General features: G+C 39.1%; 1 protein-coding gene across 2 annotated transcripts in view; it reads right to left on the minus strand.

The window, feature by feature from the left end:
* Positions 1–496: 496 nt before the first annotated feature.
* The window catches only part of LOC143284567 (DDB1- and CUL4-associated factor 1-like), a 62282-nt gene continuing 42096 nt past the window's right edge, over positions 497–20682 (minus strand). The window contains exons 31-36 of one of the 2 annotated variants that reach the window (XM_076591358.1): positions 20434–20524; positions 18785–18886; positions 17005–17081; positions 15292–15378; positions 14086–14194; positions 497–8132 (exon numbers count right to left, since the gene is read on the minus strand). In XM_076591358.1, coding sequence (XP_076447473.1) covers positions 7954–8132; positions 14086–14194; positions 15292–15378; positions 17005–17081; positions 18785–18886; positions 20434–20524 — 645 coding nt within the window. In that variant the 3' untranslated portion in view covers positions 497–7953. Of the gene's footprint in view, positions 8133–14076; positions 14195–15291; positions 15379–17004; positions 17082–18784; positions 18887–20433; positions 20525–20682 lie in introns of both variants that reach the window. The other variant, XM_076591357.1, reaches the window with a different exon arrangement.

A 20682-nucleotide genomic window follows, 5' to 3' on the forward strand; every position in this document is an offset into this window, starting at 1 on the left:
ACTAATAATGAAAAACATATTTTGTCCTTTTTTTTTTTTTTTTTTTTTTACTGTTATTTAGGAAAAAACAGTTTATTACCAAGGGATTTCTTTGCTTATCATAGAAGACAGAATCCCCCCCCCCACCCCCCCCCCCCCCCCTATATAAAAAAAAAAAGAAAAAAAAAAAAGCCTTTAATAGACATGACCTTTCAAATTTACTGTAATTACAAATTCATGAGTGATCACCTGCTGGTAATGTTGGTAAGACCCATTATATAAAACTAAACAAACAAAGCAAGCTTGAATTCATAACTTGATTTGACAGATTGTTTTGCCCGGGAAGAAGGTAGAAGCAGACCAGGATAGAATTTCAGAAAAAAAAGCTTTGAGCACCCTACATTTTCATGGACCATTTTCAACCGGTTTTATTCGTAATACTGTTTGCAATTATCATGTGTGTTTCCTTTTTTAATGCATGTTCCAATTTTGCTTAATAAACCACCAAAGGAAAAAAAAAAGCAATATGTAAACACATATTCTTTATTTACTCATAATCAAGGTTGCTTTGAAATGTACACACAACACAATTTTACATATAATATTGAAAAATACAACTCTTATTGAATTGACATATGTCTAGATCAAAGATAATGCCAATCATTAAAGAAAAAAAAGAGGATTGTTTGCATTTGAAAACACTGTCATATTGATTGCGGTTATTTGGTATGAGCCAATGTATTGGGATAACATTGCCTGTAGGAATCAATAATCTGAACAAGTTTTCTGGCAGTGCTAAACTAATTTCTTGAGCTTTTCCAAAGCACAACTCTCCAACTCTTCATTCTGTTAACTCTCAATTTCAATACCATTAGAAGCGCATGGAAGAGGCAGTCAACAAAATGAACTGTCCAAACACAGTGGCACAACCATTTCAAGTAAGACACACACACAGTCAACCTGGAATACAATGGATCATCACATAAAAATGCAACCTTTTGTTGCAATACAATCTTGATTTTTCAGTAATGTTTAACGTATCAAAGATGATAGGGTGAAACCATGGCTGGTGAACACATTATTTGCTCAAAGTTATCCACATCTCTGCTAATGAATAAAAAGTAATTAAAATACTGTGAGAAAAATTAAATGATCATGCCATATGAACATTTGCTTTTTTCTTCTTCTCCATTTTAACAAAACTGAATGACACTGGCCTTGAAGTGAGGTGGTTTTATGGCAGAAAGATGGCAGAAATTAAAAAACAAAATGGTATTGTAAGAGTTTCATGTACTTCTGTAAGCTGATGAATTACCTTCCCTCCTCATCCCCTTCCCTCCCTTTCTAATCCTGATAACAGAAGAAATGTGAAATCATCTTCTGCAGGTTTGGTTGTTGTTGTTTTTTGTTGTTTTTTTTATCAAGTATTATTACAGCAAGATTTTTTTCATTACCACCTAGAATGACTCCCAGGGAATTTTCACTACTGTTACCAAAAAATGAAAATAAAAATAAAATATTAATAATGATAATGTTAAAATAATAATAGCAAACAAATATTGACCACCAACCTCTTATTTTATCAATGATAAACTCAAAATGAATCTTTTCTAGAAAATGCAAACAACTGCTGCATAATTTTGTAAGAGTTTACATTAAAACAGTTTCTTTTTAATCCAGATAAGACAGCTAATGAATTCAGTGCAATGGACATGGTGAATAAAGGACACCAAACTTGCTCACTGTTTATATTAAGAGTGTTATACATGCATTCAAAATCTGGCCATCTGCCTCCATGTTTTGATGTGTACACACACCTGTAAAATCAAACTAAAGATTCAGAAATCCATCTCAGTGTTTGGACAGTTATAGAAATTCTAAAATATCCAGCTTGAACCATTCCTGAAAAAAAAAGAAAAAAGAAAAGAAAAAAAAAGAACATGGCCTTCCAACAACCTAAAAGTGTGCCAGTAAATGCTTTTGCATGTGACAGGTGCATTTCACTAACAACCGAGGGGTGGAGGAAGTGGGAATATGAAATTAAAGCTTCTAGGGTAGAAGGAATCAGGACAGTCTACCAACTTCATTCCCATGTCCTGCAATTATCCACGTATTTTACACACAGTTTTTATTGAAATGACTTGTGTCCAATCACTCTTTTAAAAAACAAAACACACACACACACACACACAACAACAACAACAAAAAAACAGTGTGTTCCACACCAACTGTGGAGAAGAGGGCTGGTCGTTGGACACATTATCTGAGACAGACGCAGGAATCCAGCAATAATAGAGGACAAAGAAATAATGTAAGCAGGAGGATATGAAAACAGCTAAAATATATCTGGTAAAAATATATCTGAAAGCAGTGGAACTGATGCCTTTAAGCAGAGGCCACTTTGATACAGAGATCAGCAGATAGCTGGTACAAAGGAAAAGCCAGCTTTGAACCAGAATAGGCATGTGCTAAGTTCGTAGATTTTTCATAATTAAGTGCACAATGTTTGAATGAAATCTTTTGAAGTCTGTTCAACAGAATGTGAGGGCAGTCAGATGATGCACCAATTAACTGACTGAAAATAATCAACTCTGTGAGCATAGTTTTGCTTTTAGTCAAAACTGTTAACACAACAAGATGTACAATGATTAAACTGTGCCACAATTTCCTTCAGTTGAAAATGAATCACTCTTTGCAATTCACATCAATGGCCTTGGACTAAGATGAAAGAGCCAGGCTAACGGTACAGGAATCACATGGCAAATGATGATAGGTACACTCTTGTCATGATAATATGATTGTCAGTTGAACAATACTAGGCTGTTTTCATAGTTTTCCAAAACGGTCTGTGCAGGACAAAACACTATCCTGCAGAAACTGTATTCCCAGCAAAACAACTCGCACTTCACCACATTGTGAACTCATGTCAGTCTTATAGAGATACCTGTCACTTCAAACATATTATCTATACAGCCAAAAGCTCTACATGGGAATCAAAGAACCTGAAGGGACAGATGAATGGAAAACAGTTGATGGCAGGTATGGATTAAAGAACTTCAGAGAAAAAAATGGCAGCACTGTACTCATGGGTTTTAATATAATTATAATGCAACACAGTGTAGCAACACATTTCAACTCATGGGGCTTCTACAGGCAAAACATTCAAATGAAGAGGACACACACACACACACACACACACTCACACTGGTACATTCTGGTCAAGGGAGAGATTCCAAAGGCCATATAGTGTTAGGGTGTAACTGCTGACATCTGGTTCCAGATCTTAGTCTTCTTCCCTTTGAGAAACTAGCCTAACAACCGAGGAGCCAACCCTATTCAGCCTGTTGGAAAATGTATCCCAATCTCACACACACAGACACTCATTCATATACATTCTCACTGAAGAGCAGACAAAACTGCACCTATCAGGTTAATGAGCTATGATGACCATTAACCGTGTTACCTGACAGTTGTGGTTATGGCATAACAATCCTTTTTAAAGACAGAAAAAAACATACCGGTAATTATGGCATTGAGTACTGAGTGCATGCACATGACGGCTCAGTGTCCATTCCCTCGTGTTTATGCCAGAGTGGTCACTAGCAATGGTAGGCTTGCAACAGTCTGGCACAATACATTATAACTATTACATTGCAAGTGACATTGATTCCATACAACTCGTGTTTTTCTTACATATTATACAGATGGCAGGATCCGGTTGTTGTTTTTTAAAAATAATTTTCTTCTTCATTTACAGCATTACACTTAACAACATTGTCCGAAATATACATTGCAGTCTACACATGACATTGCATTATCTATTCAGTCACAAAAAAACTTTTTTCTTCTTCTTTTTTTTTAATTCAACCCACATGCATGACCTACTGCATACTCAATTCATACCTTTTATTATGTTTTAATCATAAATCTGCCACCAGTTTACACCAGGCAACAGTTACCCACCAAAACATTCATTAACAAGTTTTGTCACAGCATTGAGAAAGATAGCAGTTTACTTTCAAGACATGAGCATTGTAAACATCAAAGCATAAGCACTGATTTTTAAAATTCACGTAAACTGATTTTGAAATTTCATGTTCATATCTTCAACACTGTAGGGCTCAAACACACTATCCACACAATCTTACATCAGCCTTTGGAAACTGGAATGACTAAAACATAGACTGTGGGTTAGTAAAGTACACACATTCTCTTTTGGCCATTTCTTGATCAACAAGGCACAATGCTGAAGCAAACAAGCAGAAAATCAGCATACAACAACAACAGATACGTTCTAAACAATATTTTCACAACAGTGAGTTCAGTATATTACACAGAATACCAGGCTTTCTAGTTGATCTCTTTTCTAGTGAGTGCAGCTGGCAGCAGGAAGGTTGATGGCGACAGACACAAACAAATCAAAAGGGAAGGTCGCAAAACAGAAATAAAATGGAGTGTATTCTTTTAATTCAATTCATTATTTTTTTGTAATTAAAAAAGTAACTAAAAAAAAATCCATAGTTTCAGAACAAATTCATGAAATGTGTAGCCAGTTTGTGCTCTATGTGTATGGGCTTACTCAAAAACATGCTTCTGTTGCAATTAAAGCTATCAAAAATCATAGCAAGCATGTGCAGTGCCTACATTATGGTTTATGGGCAAAACAAGGTCTACTTCAGTAAACTTACTCCTTTTAGAGTTATTTGGGAACTATGGCTGTACCATTTATCATAGCCTTACTATCATTTCAGGTTTTTAAAATGAATAATATCCTAAATTAACTTCAAAAAGTGTGCTGTATAGAAATTGTGTATGCGTGTGTGTGCATTTGCGCGCATGCATAAATGTGTGCTTGTTTGTCTACACAAACGATTGTTGGGTGGGAAAATTGGAGGAAAGGTGCAGCCTCACAGATCAAATTTGAAAGTAAAGCCTATTCACCCTGAAGAGGATGAATCTTGAAAGGATCTGCTTCATGAATGACAAACTATCATGAAAGAGTGTAACTAAATTCAAAGCCCAAAGGATAAAGAAAGCCGAACATGTCCATGATCTGGAAGGATAGAAATCATTTATGTATATCTATGTTGGATAATCTATAGATTATATCAATGTTCAGACTATGAACTGTCTTCCAAAGCATTGCACAGATATAAACAGAATTTGATTTTGTTTTTTTCTAAGTTTGAAAAGCAGGAAAAGAAAGTTGCAGCAGTCTGAAAATGAAAGATAGGTGTATTTATGGCACTGAGCAATGTATAATAATAATAATAATTACATTTATATAGCACTTTTAACCCTCCCAAAGTGCTTTCCAAAACACATCAAACATAAAGCACAAACACACACACACAAACATGCGTGGAAGAAATGGATGTGGATCTATGCAAAAAGTTCCCAGAGTGAGCAGATCTCTAATCAGAGCCGAGCTGTAATTTTATGCTACAACTTTCAATAGCTGACTTCTGCTAAATTCAGCCATGATAATGTGCACTAACATTTTTAACCTACATGTATGCCGTAGTAACTAGAAGTTATGTAAAAGGCATTTCACGAACTAACTTTAATGCAAACTGAACTGTTGTTGTTTTTTCTCCAGCATGAATACTTTATTGTAAAAAAATACAAAACAATGATGTGCTTTAGTAGAAAAATTCAAAGTCGATTTTCTATTATACTCTAATATCTTATTTATGTATGTATTAACATTATTACTTTTTACTCCTGAAATCTGCCTCCAGATGTAAAACATCTTCAATTCTTTTTTTATTTTACTGTTCATTTTATATTATTTGTTTCATACTGTTCTCTGTATTGTATATTTGTCTTTGCAAAATTAAAAAAAAAAAGAAGTAAAAAAAAACCCAACAAAAACAAAACAAAAAAAACAAACCCCTCTTCAGTTCTGGGTGTGAAATATTACACTTCATCATTACATGACAATGCAAAGGCAGTGGTTATTGGTAAAATGCTATAACAGAATGTTAGAATAACAGAATTTTCTGTTGTAATCATCACAACAGCTGCTGACTTCTGAACACAAAATGCCATACCAGTTTTCAACTGCTGTGTGTGTGTGGACGAAACTCATTAAATCCGCCTTACAGTCACAGTCTCAAGAACATCAAACGTTTGAAGTCTGAACAGTCTTGACCACTTTTCAAGATCTGAACGGTCCAAACGATCATAAAGTGTAGAACATATTAACATGGCTTCGGTTCCCTAACCCCTCTCCACCCCTCCAACGGACACAGACACACATACACCACATCAGTTGTAACTTAGTTCATTGGCAACACACCCTGTAAACATGTCATTTCCTACCTGGCTTACAAAATCAGACAATAAATCTTAATTCAGGGTATCAGGAGAAGAGATATAAATGCATTATATCTGAAGAGGAACATGGCAAGAAAAGTTGAAGGTGAAGTGATCTAGTAAAAGAAAGAAACAAAATTATACTTATTGCACGCAGTAGTTTCCCGATTCATCTTTCAGATGTCTAAAATCATTTGCCAAAATGTTGAAATCTGTGGGGAGGTGGAGGAAGGGTGGGACAACATGATCTCTTTCCCCCATTTGAAACAAGAAAATCATAAACTTGGTTTCAGCTAAAAAAAAAAAAAAAAAAGAAAGAAAAAAAAGAAAATTAAAGATTTTTTTAAAAAACAAGCATACATAACTTAAAAGCATAAGAAAATTTTAACGAGGCAGGCCAAATGCCTTTACTTGGTCAGTGTCCATGTTCTACAAACGCCAGTATGTGTGATGCTGAACAAAATTGCTTCTCCATCTGCTTGTTCAACAAGCCAGTCTCAAAATTTAATTCATAGTACACCAGCACTCTCAGGTTATCGGTGTTCTCATGAAAATGCCTGCAAAAAACAAAAGAGAAAAAGCAAGCAAGCAATGCGCACACAACCATACACACACATACATACACGCACAGTATGCACAAACCAAAAAAAGATGGATGGGGGAGAAAGGGAGCGGCTGGCAGAAGGGTTGGGGTGAAATCTGGAATCGAGAAAACAAAGCACCACACCACTCCATGCTGCAAGCAAGCTCTGGGAAAGCAGAGAAGAATGCTAATGAGGCAGAGAGACAGATGACAAAGGACTCAATTCCTTTTTCTTTTTTTTATTTGTTGCATGGAGACCTGCGAACCAAAAAGTTCTTTTTCTTTTTTTTTTTACATCACCAGAATGTGTTTTACACATTACACATAACAGATACACATTTAATTTACACACAGTTCACACACAAAATGCCCTGCACTGAACAACATCTATTCAAATAATGATACATATATATTGAAGAAAGAACAGCCCAATCAATGTCCCTGAAGAATACACAGATCAAAGCAACAAGACTGCTGTGACATGATCTTCCCACTTCAGTGACCAGCTCCTGGTTTTTTTCACTATATTTCACATGTACTAGTTTCATTCTAAAAAATTCAACTCTCAAATCTTTTACTCCTGTTTCTGCTTTTGTACTTCACACTGCCTTTTATTCTTTAGTAGAAATGGTGTTACGTTTTGCATAGGCGTGCACACACACACACACACACACACGCACACACACACACACGTAATCACATATGCATATCTGTTCCAAACACAAAACAGTCATCTGCAGACATTCGCCGTCTTCCTAAATGGACTTCAACCTGATCAACTCTCATTGTCTTGGTGATTTTGTAACATTCCCATTTTAATGTATTAATTACTTCAATCATCTGATTTATTTCTCAAAAAAAGAAGAAAAGAAAAGAAAAAAAAAAGAGTGAGTGCATGAAAGGGAACAGAACAGCTGCTTTTAATGACTGTTGTATCCTTTGTGAAAACAACAGTCTGAATGTTTCACAACAGCACTGCAAATCAACATGCAGTGGTAATTCGCCACCGTCACTATATACACGGACTTGTCTACAGAGAACGAGATATTCACCACAGACTGCAACAATCCCGACTAGACCAGAGCAAAGAGAATGTCATCATCATCATAATCGTTGTCATCATTGTCCTCCTCCTCTGAATTGCTGGGGGTGAACTCCATGACCATTGGCTCCTCATCGTCCTCATCTTCCTCACCATTTTCATGGTTTCCATCATCAGGATTATTGGCACCTCCATTGTCCTCATCTTCATCTGAAACAGATCAAATTATCATGAATGCAGAGGTTGCTTTTCTTTCATTCTTTTGTCCTTCGTCCCCCCCACCCCCTCTCTCTCTTAACCAAACGTACACCTTATGCAATACAAAAACACCACATTTCATTTGTGTGACCAACAGCTCTTCTGGGTTCATGGACTGCAACAACCACATTCAGTCCAGTGTACAAGTGGGCTTTTACCTTGAAGACCAATCTTACCCCTCCTGTCAGCTGCCATGCTCCATTTTTGGAGGTGTGCATGCTGGGTATTTCATTGTTTGCATAACCCACTGAACACTGACATCGATCACAAGGCCTTAAATAAGCGTACTTCATTTTCTGCTTATATGACGGGGGGTTGAGACATGAGCAGGTGTGCACATCTGTTAACCCGGCAGATGAAGAAAACCACCCTTTACACACCATGTGCCCAGACCGTGATCTGGAATGAGGACCCTTAGCTCCCAGTCTCTTGCAAAAGTCACAGACACTGCCATCACATTAAACATTTTCTCCAATTTTTTTTTTTTACTCAGATTCAAATGTTTAGTGTAAAGCAATATAAACTAGTCAGCTCTGATGTACTGAGTAGACTATTTAGCATGGACCTCCATTCCCAGTTCTATGAATTTTATGGCTTCAAACCCAACAGTGCTTGACAGGTTGTGGGTTTTTTACACAGAGAGAGAGAGAGAGAGAGTGCTTCTGAGAACATATGAATGTGCATCCCTGATGATCTGAAAATGTAAAGGATGCATTTCATGTTCATCGAGCGGGTCCCTGGGACATTCTGAACTTTTCCAGAATGAACACACAAAAAGAGTGAGAATCCTGCATAGAAACTTCAGTCTGACATGAGGATCATCTGCTATAAAAAGAGTTCTTTCCCTTCTGCACTTCTCAGCCAAGAAACCAAGACTATCACGACCAGAAGGTGTACCTGCCTTTGTATGAGTGCAGCAAAAATATGCGATAAAAATATGCAGGATTGAACTTTTAGAACAGAGTGACTCTCCGGAGGTAGTATGGTAAATTTTTTTTTTTTTTTAAATTCCTGGAACCGCTAAGAATTTAAGTATTATCCTCCCAGAAGCCGAAGGAGAGAGACAGGACAGGTTATGTGGACATACTAAACAGCTTCAACTACAACCATTCACCACACTGAGACACAGGACACAACAACTTCATGAACATGAGGACAGAAAATAGAACAATTCTCCACTTTTATGGTTCCATGGCATGAGATCATATTCACTGGGTCCCTGACAGTAATAAGGAACCATGGTAAGGATTTCATTCCTTTGTTTCTAATGTATGCTGTCTTCAGAGCACTTTAAAAAAAAAAAGAAAAAAAAGTATACATTATAGAGATAACAACAGCTGGTGGACAAAAGACAAAACACAGGAATCGGAGACGGCAAACTCAGGCCTCTAATCCACGACACCAACTGTTGTCTGAAAAAACTGTGGAAGGGACTGTCATGCAAGGATCAGATAGCTGAGCCTCTCCAGATGCTGCACTCAACAGGACTGATGTTGCCCAACCAAGGCGCTACCACTGTCTCATGAGACATACAGATGCCAATCAACCACACAGCAACAGTGAGACTGGAAGTGAAATCACCTGTCATGCAGCTAAGTACAATTGATTGTGGCAAGAAGGGCAAAGCCTTCCTAGATTCTGTAAATAAACTGACTGCTCCTGGAAAAGGAGTTCACAAGATAAAAATGCTAAACATCTCAAATGAATCAAATATGGAAAGGGTAAAAAAAACTAGTTTCACACACACATACACACACAGAGAAAGTTAGGAGAATTCCCCATGTACAAAATCAACAATGCATACAACTGTAGAAAATCATGCCAATGGAGGAAGTAAACTGATCATGTGACAGCCTGATGAGGAGAATGAAAGCTTGCCACAGCTAAGACCACAGAATCTGCAGGTGAACAATATTGTTTTCTTACACCAGTTACATCTCAAAGAATGGCCATCCACATTTATCATGTTAACAACAATGTCACTGCAATGGCCGGTTCCAGCAACATTACATCACCATGTAAACTAATAATAATAATAATAATGGATACTTATATAGCACACTATCCAGAAATCTGCTCTAGGTGCTTTACAAAAACGCTTTTGATAACATAAAACATTATATCTATGTTGCATACACACACCAAAATGTGACCACACACACACACACACACACACACACACATGCATGCACGCACGCACACACACACACTGCATACATACATTTGAACATACATGTGTATCTAACAGCTACCCTAACACATACGCACACATAGGCAGGCACAAACTTACATAAACACACGCACACACAATACACATTCATATACATGCATGTAGTTATGTAACATAGTCAAGCACACCTGATGAAAAGGAAGTGGACCTGCCACAATTGAACTTATTGCTGAGGGAAAAGGTGAGTTTTGAGACGAGATTTAAAAGATGCGAGGGAATCAGAATGACGGAGGTTATCAGGAAGCTTGTTCCACGTCTTTGGCGATTGAAAAGAAAACGATCTGTGTCCATAGGTCTTACTTCTGACGTGAGGTATCCTGAGAAGTCGAGTATCAGAGGAAGAACGGAGCTGGCGAGACGGGGTATAGATATGGATGAGTTCAGAAAGATACTTGGGGCCAGATCCGTTGACTGCAGAAAAGGTCAGAGTGGATAGCTTATAGTCTATTCGATCAGAAACAGGCAACCAGTGGAGAGACTGAAGGAGTGGAGAAACATGGTCAAATTTAGAAGCTCTGCAAATGAGTCTGGCAGCGTTATTCTGAATTCGTTGGAGTCTGTCTAACAGGTATTTGGGAAGGCCGGCCAAAAGAGAGTTGCAGTAATCCAATCTTGAGAGAACCAGAGAGCATACAAGTGTATAACTAATAACCAGCAACATTACATCAGCATGTAAACTAGTAACCAGCAACATTACGTCAGCATGTAAACTAGTAACCAGCAACATTACGTCAGCATGTAAACTAGTAACCAGCAACATTACGTCAGCATGTAAACTAGTAACCAGCAACATTACATCACCATGTAAACTAGTAACCAGCAACATTACATCACCATGTAAACTAGTAACCAGCAACATTACTGGAGAGAGAGATAAGAAAAAACCACAGACCATACCACACACACACACATACACACACAACAACAACACACCACACCACACACACACCCCTTTCACAACGACAACACATGGTGACACTAACTGCTGAAGACAAACAACAGTCTCTCCTCGAGAAGAAAAAAAACAACAACAAAAAAGGCCAGAAAAATGCTGATTGGGTGAGCAGATGAATCATCTGGCAGAGGGACTGGATTTGCCGCAAAATTTGGCCAACAGAGCGAACCGATTGATCAGACTCATTTTCTTCGGTATGATAAGGTACAATATGTGCCCAGCAAACAACTAAGGCTAAAAAGGAAAAAAACAAAAAACAAAAAAAAAACCACAATAAAACCCAGCCCTGGCACAGTATTCTTTACTTGGGGAGCCCAAGGGGATACCAAAAAAGGCATCAAAAAGCCACCATGAAAACTTTCCACTTCCAAAGTGTGAAACAGGATTCAAAATCCTTAAAAACTGTACAAAAATTTATGAAGTCCAAGTCAATGCAAAATAATGTGTCAGCTTTTTGGAACGCATCAACGTTTTCCCCCACCAAAAAATGTTCCTTGTGACAACTTTATCTCCCTTTCATATCTCCATGTCCCTCCCACAGCAGACCCCAGCACCAGGGCCACATACAATTCAATGGAAATAATCCTCAAGCTGGGATTGGGTTGTATTACTCTTTTGTCACAACAGTTTTCTCTGTGTGAACTTGGGCTGCCCTCCCAAGGAGAGTGCGTCGCTATATTACAGTAAAAATCCGGCTATTGAGCACATTGTTATTCAAGCCACATCCCTAATTTTTTTTTTTTTAATTAGGACTTAATTCACACACAAGCAGCAGTTGTTTATCAGCCACAAATGATCATAGGTTCATTCACTCCAAATTCATAGGTGGCAGCTCAGTTACCCTTATTAATGGCCGGTTCAATCACCTCAAATTGAAAGCTGCATCGGAAAAACACTGCGTCATGTTTTCGGCATGATGGAAGTTAACTGTCTAAGCAAGGGCAATCAACTGAATGTCTTGTGTGCATAAAGGCCATGTGAAAATCTGGAGGGTAAAAGCATGAACAGTTAACACCAGCACACTTTTACATTGAGTTCTGAATTCATGAGGAGTCAAAATCAGTTTTGAAACCTAATCTGTATTCAAAAATAAACTGGAGACTGACGGCAACACTTGATTTGACCTAAATGTGTCTTTGAGAAAACCTGTAACATCAGAAAAATCCACAAACAAGCCGCTTATCATTTTAGCCGCAGGGGTCATAGTTGGGGGGAAAGTTGCGGCCAGTAGTCTGAATTTTACAGTAACAGCGTCACCCTTTTTTTTCTGCCTGCAAAAGTATTTGTTTTCCTATCTAAGTGAATTTTTCTAATAATTTTGCCTGGAACAAACCTTTTGTTGCTGTGTGTTCTGTAATGTGCGCTAAGTGCATGCTGCACATGGGACCTCAGTATATCGTCTTATCCAAATGACTAGTGTCAAGACCAACACTCCAGATCAAGTGCATGGGGAGAAAATACTGGCAAGGGTGGGATTCAAACCAGCAGGCTCTGATTGTTTTCGCTTCCTAGTGAGACATGTTACTGCTGGGCCAACAATCCACTACAGGAGGGAGACAGAGTGGGGGTGGGTTGTCTGATAAACAGGGCACAAAAATGAGTGTTCATTCCAACAAAAGGCAGAAACTGCAGGCTGTCCAATCACTCCCCCATCTCCAACTCCCACCCCAACACACACACACACACCTGCCTGCCCCCAAAACAAGACCAATGATCGTTTTGGGGCAATAGTCTCACTATATTTTTGTCTCTGCTTTCAAATCTGTGATTTCCCCACACTAAAGATTGTTTCCTTTGACTTGGATCTGGATGATTCTGGTCAAGGCTGGCTCCACAGAGCTGTATAGATACCAAAGGCAGGGACAGAAGAGGACACATAGGACCAGAAAGTAAGTACAATAGAGCAGTAGAAAATATGAAAGAAGAAGCATAGAATTTCCTCCTCATGACAGAGTATACCACAGACAGCAGTATAAACACTCCAGAAATTTCTTCAACTCCATGACAACTGCTGACGAATATGCTGAAAAGTGAAGGGCTTCCACCTCACCGGTAAGACTGGGCTGACATTGTAAGGATGTCCGTCATCTCTCTGTATTTGGAATTCTCCCTCTCTGTACTGCAATACTTTTCACGGTGAAATCAGAGACACAACTAGTAAGGGAACTGCACTTGTACTTCTGTTTACACATGCCATACTGATCTCATTCTACCCAGGTTCAGCGATCACAGGGTTAACACACAGAAGATAGCAAAGAAAAATCAGATACAAGCAGCATGCTGTTAAACAAGCTCTGACACACACCACACACCCACAAACACTTATTACATCAGCTGGAGTGAAATGTTCCAACAATCTTTTGATAGGACCTTTCTTTTTTTAACAATGTGCTCAATATTTTGTTTTTCCTTTTTCATGTGGACTCAAAAACAGAAAGACATCGGTATCTCCTTTACACCTGACTTTACCAGGCTTTCATAACACACCCAAGCCATGTACATCTTCATTAGCCTTGATCCCTTGTTTTGCATTTTCTAAGCCAAGTTTATCGCCAGTTGCCTTGACAATTTCCTAAAAGTATTCTTCTGACATAATCACTGCCCCAAATCTCCCCACTCCTGTATATAAAAAAAACAAAAGGACACTTTCTGGGTAGTATCTGAAGTGGCACTATCCAGTCCAGCTGCTGTTGTTAGTCACAACAGGATACCTTCGTTACCCTCTGACTGAGATGAGCCTTGGTCCAAGAAGCTGGGGTCATCATCATCGTCGTCATCGTCTTCGTCCTCCTCTTCAGCTGCTTCCCCTTCTTCCTCCTCCTCCTGTTCCTAAGAGACAGAGAGAGAGACAGAGGCAAGTTCCAGCATGCACCTCACAGGTGATGCTCCAACTGCCTGTTTACTTCTCAATACAGCAAACAGCCAGCACCATATTTCATTCACAAAAACACACACATCTGGTCTCTTACTCTCAATGCGCACAGTTGCAGAAGTGAATTCAGCACAGAGTTCTCATGATCTGGATGAAATGTGCTGGGAAAGATATCATTTCATATGGTGTATGTTTGTGTGAAGATGGGTGCAAGTTTGTTCGATGGGCGCAACAGCCGAATGGTTAAAGCTTTGGACTTTCAATCTGAGGGTCCCTGGTTCGAATCTCGGTGGCGCCTGGTGGGTAAAGGGTGGAGATTTTTCCGATCTCCCAGGTCAACATATGTGCAGACCTGCCAGTGCCTGTTTGTGTGTATACACAAGCAGAAGATCAAATATGCACGTTAAAGACCCTGTAATCCATGTCATCGTTCGGTGGGTTATGGAAACAAGAACATACCCAGCATGCACACCCGCGAAAACGGAGTATGGCTGCCTACATGACGGGGTAAATAAACGAAAAGGTCACACACATAAAATGTTAAATATTACCTGTTTTTCTGAGAGTGTATGTGTGTGTGTGCCTGAAATCCGATTAAATGACAGCCCAACAGCAGCCGTCAGTCGGCTCTACCCAGGTAGGCAGCCTGTTGTGTAAATGACCCTGTGTTTGTAAAGCGCCTAGAGCTTGGTCTCCAACTGAGGATAGGTGCTATGTAAGTATCCATATCAATCAATCAATCAAGATGGATGTGTGTGTGTTTGAGTGTGTGTAAGTGTATGGTGTGACGGAGAGAGAGAGAGAGAGAGTGTGTGTGCGTGTGAAGATGGATGTGTGTGTGTGTGTGTGTGTGTGTGTGTGTGTGTGTGTGTGTGTGTGTGTGTGTGTGTGTGTGTGTGTGTGTGTGTAGATGGATGATTGTGTGTGTGTGTGTGTGTGTGTGTGTGTGTGTGTGTGTGTAGATGGATGATTGTGTGTGTGTGAACAAGCACGCGTGTGCATGTGAGCACAAACTGATACGCGAGGGAATGAGGAAAGAAACAGGGCAACTTACATGATCTTCTTCATCTCTCAATTTCTGCAGCTGGTACAGACGACAAATGCTCTCCTCAGACCCAGTTTCTGTCACCTGCGTGTTTTGCTGTAGTCACACAACAAAGAATATCAACACAAGGTTTTTTTGTTGTTGTTTTTTCAGTTTTATTTCTGAGGTATTAATCACCATCTTTAATGCAAAATCATTATTTCTGTTTGTTTTTCTTTTGTTTCTGTTTTTTTGTTTATTTAAACCTGGAGCCTTTAAATGACATCTTTATCTTTTGTTGCTAACAGCCCAGCCAACCAGAGCCATATCAGGGCTGAAAAACTTTCAATACTGGTCATGTTGAATCCGTAGAAAACATAAAATAATAAAAACAGCAAAAGAACAAGAACAACAACACACAAAAAAAAAAATCTGAAAAAGAAAATCTGGCACAAGCACAGTTACATTCATGAATATAAATCTAGAACATGCCACAACCTTATCCATTCTGTTAATTTTTCAACATTTTACAAAATAAACCAAAACATAACTATAAACTATAAATAATAAACAAAATCATATATATAGTAACAGTCATACCAAACCACAAATTTCCAACGGGCACCTCGCACGTCCTAGGTGCATAAAAAAGAACACAACACAATAAGACTGCCCAGTTATCAAAAATATTCAAGGCTTTCTCGAAAAGAAATGTAGGTGACTGGAGCAGAAAGGCAAAAAAGCAAGAAAGGGGGAGACAACAGTAAGGAACAGGAAGAGGCCAGAAACAAAAAGAGTGAGAGAAAAGGGGAAATTTCCGGCAGAGAACTTCCAGAAGGTGGGGATACTTGTTATCCTCAAAGGGCTCCTAGGCATCACCATGGGGGTGGGGGCTAAATAAAATCTGATGCCCAGTTATCAAAACAGGCTGAAGACAAACTAACATTTAAAAGTCTTTGTCGTTTTCAGGAATGACTGACCTTTGCGAAGCTGGTCGATTCTTACACAATGTCCAGTAAATTAGGCTGTGGTGCTAAATGTGTAAAATGCATAACCCTGACAGTTTCCCATTCCCAGTATTTACAAACAAACAAACACCAAACGCAATGCATGACACAGGCCAAAATCAAAAAGAAAAAAACTCTGGTGTGATTCTTTGACCCAGTTCGTGCACTCAAACGTTTTTCCTTCCTTGTCTGGTATATTCATTTATCAAACAGGAGTGGGAAAAGTGGCATAACTGGTGCAACGAAGATTTCACCCCAAGCTTTCATTTTGTACCAGATACCACCAATAATGCTGGGCTTTTGAGGCTGATTAAAAAAAAAAAAATGTATCATTTCAGTGGGTCTTTATTGTTCATTTCAGCATGGTGATGTGTCTTTGGTAAAAGGCACTTTACCCTGACTGATTTAAATGGGTACCTGAATTTGACTGAGGAAGAGGATGGGGCCTCATCCTGTGCCATGCTCTAAACAGTGACGAGGAATTCACTGCCCCGATGGCCATTAAACGCTACAGGACTTATTTTTATTGTTCAAATATTTGCATTCAAACTCCATTTGCAATGTGTGTGCAAGCGTGTGTGTGTGTGTGTGTGTGTGTGTGTGTGTGTGTGTGTGTGTGTGTGTGTGTGTGTGTGTGTGTGTGTGTGTGCATGTGTGTGTGTGTTCTGTAAAACATAAAAGGGAAAAAATCACAAGAAACACTGTTGTGCTTGATGCTCATCAACTTCTCCCTCACCTCAATGACGGCCATGAACCCGTCCTGGCGATCTGTGCAGAGGTCAAATATGTTTCTGGTTTTCAGATCCAAGGTGCCTGAAACAGCACAGTCAACAAGTAGTAACACATGGAGGCTAACTGTCGGCAGTAAAAACGCAAAGCCAATGAAAACCGGTGAATTTTTTTTAGAACATGTACTGGCCTTGATTATTTTGTGTAATAAATTCTAATAAGTCCACTTTGTCTTGGAAAATGACATTTCTTTCGCCTCTTTGGAGCTAATCCAACAGGAGAATTACCTGTCTAGTTTCCCATTTCCATGTTTCACTTCCGATAAGATAAGAAACATGAACAAGATTTGCAACGAATTTGTACATAAATTGCTCTATTCCCTTATTTTGGCTCATCATAATTCTTAACAACAACTTAGTAAATAATTTATTAAATACTTAAACATATGATCCCAGACAATCTGTCAATGGAGACTTCCAAGGTAGGAGAGCTGCAAATACATCTGCACGTATCTATCCTATTCACATATCTGTGTGCATGTACACAGGCAAACATACGTTACACACACAAAAACAAACACAGACGCACACTGTGAACCAAAAACACACACAATCACTCAAGACTTTAGATTCTTTACTGGCTTCAAACCAAAGAATTTGGTATGCACAAAAGATATCCAAACGACATTCAATCACCGGCCACTCCACATCTAACAAGAGAGGCAAGGCCTTCAAGACTCACTTGTGATACACTTAAAAAAAAAAAATCCAAGCTTTTTATGTATTGAATATAATTTCAAAATGTAATGTTTAAGATGAGAAAGATCAGTTTAAAGCAAATTAACTCCCCTAGCATTAATTAGAGTAATTTCCCTTTTTTACTTTCTGCACCAAAACGTTTGCAAAATAAATAAAACTTCCATGCTTAGCAAAAGAAGTTCCTGTTTGAACAAAAAATGATAATAATGACTGCTCTAGCTGTTGGGTCAGAATATCAGATCAAAGTGCCAAGTTTAGAGAATACAAAAAATATAAATATAACAGTAAATGCAGTTTGCATATAATTAGACTTCATTCTTTATTTTTTTGTGCCCATCCCAGAGGCGCAATATTGTTTTAAACAAGATGACTGGAAAGAACTGAATTTTTCCTATTTTTATGCCAAATTTGGTGTCAACTGGCAAAGTAGTTGCAGAGAAAATGTCAAAGTTAAAGTTTACCACGGACACACAGACACACAAACACACACACACAGACAACCGAACACCGGGTTAAAACATAGACTCACTTTGTTTACACAAGTGAGTCAAAAATCACAGAAATCAATGGTGGCTCACGAATGCTCCACCCACCCACCCACCCCACCACCACCCTCACACTCACACACCTTCCACATGCAGTTACAAAACACAACAGCAAGAACCCCCACAGAGCTAGTGCACCCATCCCTGTTTATCTAACACTCAAGGAGAGAAAGAAAATAATAAAAGATCAATAATATGAATAACAATACACTAAACACTTTCACAACACTAACAACGACCATAATATCGTAGTACACCCCCCCCCCCCCCCCCCCAACACACACACACCCCCTCCCCCCGAAAGCGAAGTATGGCTGCCTACATGGCAGGGTAAAAACAGTCATACACGTAAAAGCCCACTTGTGTACATACGAGTGAATGTGGGAGTTGCAGCCCATGAACAAAGAAGAAGAAGAAGAAGCAGAATAGTACACACACACTCACAAGCACGCACACAAACACACAGAGATTACAAACAACCCACCAATGCTGCTGTAATCGGTGGCATCAAAGGTGCGCAGTGTGGAACTGTAGTGCGCCCTCAGGTTGTCCTCACTGTTGTCCAGGTCGTCATCCACACGGATGGCTGCACCAACAGTCACCCACCATGTACACTACCACCTCATGAAAACACAACAATGTACAGGGTTCCCACAGCTGTTCCCTATTCACAGGGTTCCCACAGCTGTTCCCTATTCACAGGGTTCCCACAGCTGTTCCCTATTCACTGGGTTCCCACAGCTGTTCTCTATTCACAGGGTTCCCACAGCTGTTCCCTATCACAGGGTTCCCAAGCTGTTCCCTATTTACAGGGTTCCCATAGCTGCACAGCTGTTCCCAATTTACAGGGTTCCCACAGGTGTTCCCTATTTACAGGGTTCCCATACCTGGTTCCCAATTTACAGGGTTTCCACAGCTGTTCCCAATTTACAGGGTTCCCACAGCTGTTCCCTATTTACAGGGTTCCCATACCTGGTTCCCAATTTACAGGGTTCCCACAGCTGTTCCCTATTTACAGGGTTCCCACAGCTGGTTGCAATTTACAGGGTTCCCACAGCTGTTCCCTATTTACAGGGTTCCCACAGCTGTCTTTCATTTACAGGGTACCCACAGCTGTGACCAAACAAAATAATATTTTTCAGACTTTTTCCAGAGCAGACAAAACATTTTCCATATCATTACCAAACAAAAAGCCAACTGAATAGAAAAAAAAACAACTATGTGCAACACTGCTAATTTTTTTTTTTTTTTTAACAGTTGATGTGGCTTAGCTGTGTATATAAATTAACCTGCGTGCCATGACATCTGGCCAAAAGAGGAAACTGATAAGCCTAGTTCTGAACAAAAGATACACAGGTTTCAACACTTATTTCAACTTCACCTCTCATGATGCACACAAATGAGTGTTTGTTTCTGTTTTCTGTGCATGGTGATCTGTTGTGGTGGGGTGGGAGGGATGCGAGCGTTTTGAATTTTGCACTTTGAGATGTACAGATACATGCGAATGGAAAGAGATGGGAGTGGATTTTAAGTATTGTAATACAGTTTTTATGCACTGTTATATTAGGAGCAGTTCCAAGTATTGGTTATATGGTTTTAAACATTGTCATATTGGATTTAAGTACTGTGATATTATATGTGCATTATTTAGCTATTGTGATGTATGACATGTGAGATGAGTATTGTGAAGTCTGGGATGAACTTGTATACATGTATGTTAACACAAATTAGTGCTGGAGTGTTTGGTTGGCTGGCTTTGCAGGGGTATGCATTAAGTTTTTCATGTAAGTTTTTAAATGCACATTTTAAAAGGCAGGAATGTCAGACCCCTGCCGGAGTCTGCACTAGTTGGGTCACGGTTAAGTATGTGTAATTAAACATAATTTTTCTATACTGTACAGCACAACTGAAAATGTTTTACATGGAAGGCGCTTTATAGTTTAAATATGATCATTGTTATAATCATCATCATTATTATCATTATCACTATTTTAGTCTGTGCCAGTTTAACATGGTTCAGTACATGACACCAAATGGTGGACTCATGAAACAGCTTCCATGCCCTGAATAATAACAAAAAACAAAACAAACCCCCCCAAAAAAAACAACAACAACAACAACAAAAACACGCACCAAAGATGACATCGCCGGTGTAGTTGAACTTGATCTGACACTGATCCAGGGCAGGCACCGTGTGGATCAGCTTGTAGCTTCGCTGGTCCCACTGGCTCTGAGTTAAAGGTTCCAATCCTCACACAAAACACTAAGTACAGCACACACAGAGATGTGGACCGTGGAAAAGAGAGGAAAGGGATCATGCATGAAGTAAATGGAAAAGGAACAAAGTAATACGTAATACAGAGGCCGAACATGCAGAGTCTC

Source organism: Babylonia areolata, chromosome 8 (assembly GCF_041734735.1).
Source record: "Babylonia areolata isolate BAREFJ2019XMU chromosome 8, ASM4173473v1, whole genome shotgun sequence".
Taxonomy (NCBI): domain Eukaryota; kingdom Metazoa; phylum Mollusca; class Gastropoda; order Neogastropoda; family Buccinidae; genus Babylonia; species Babylonia areolata.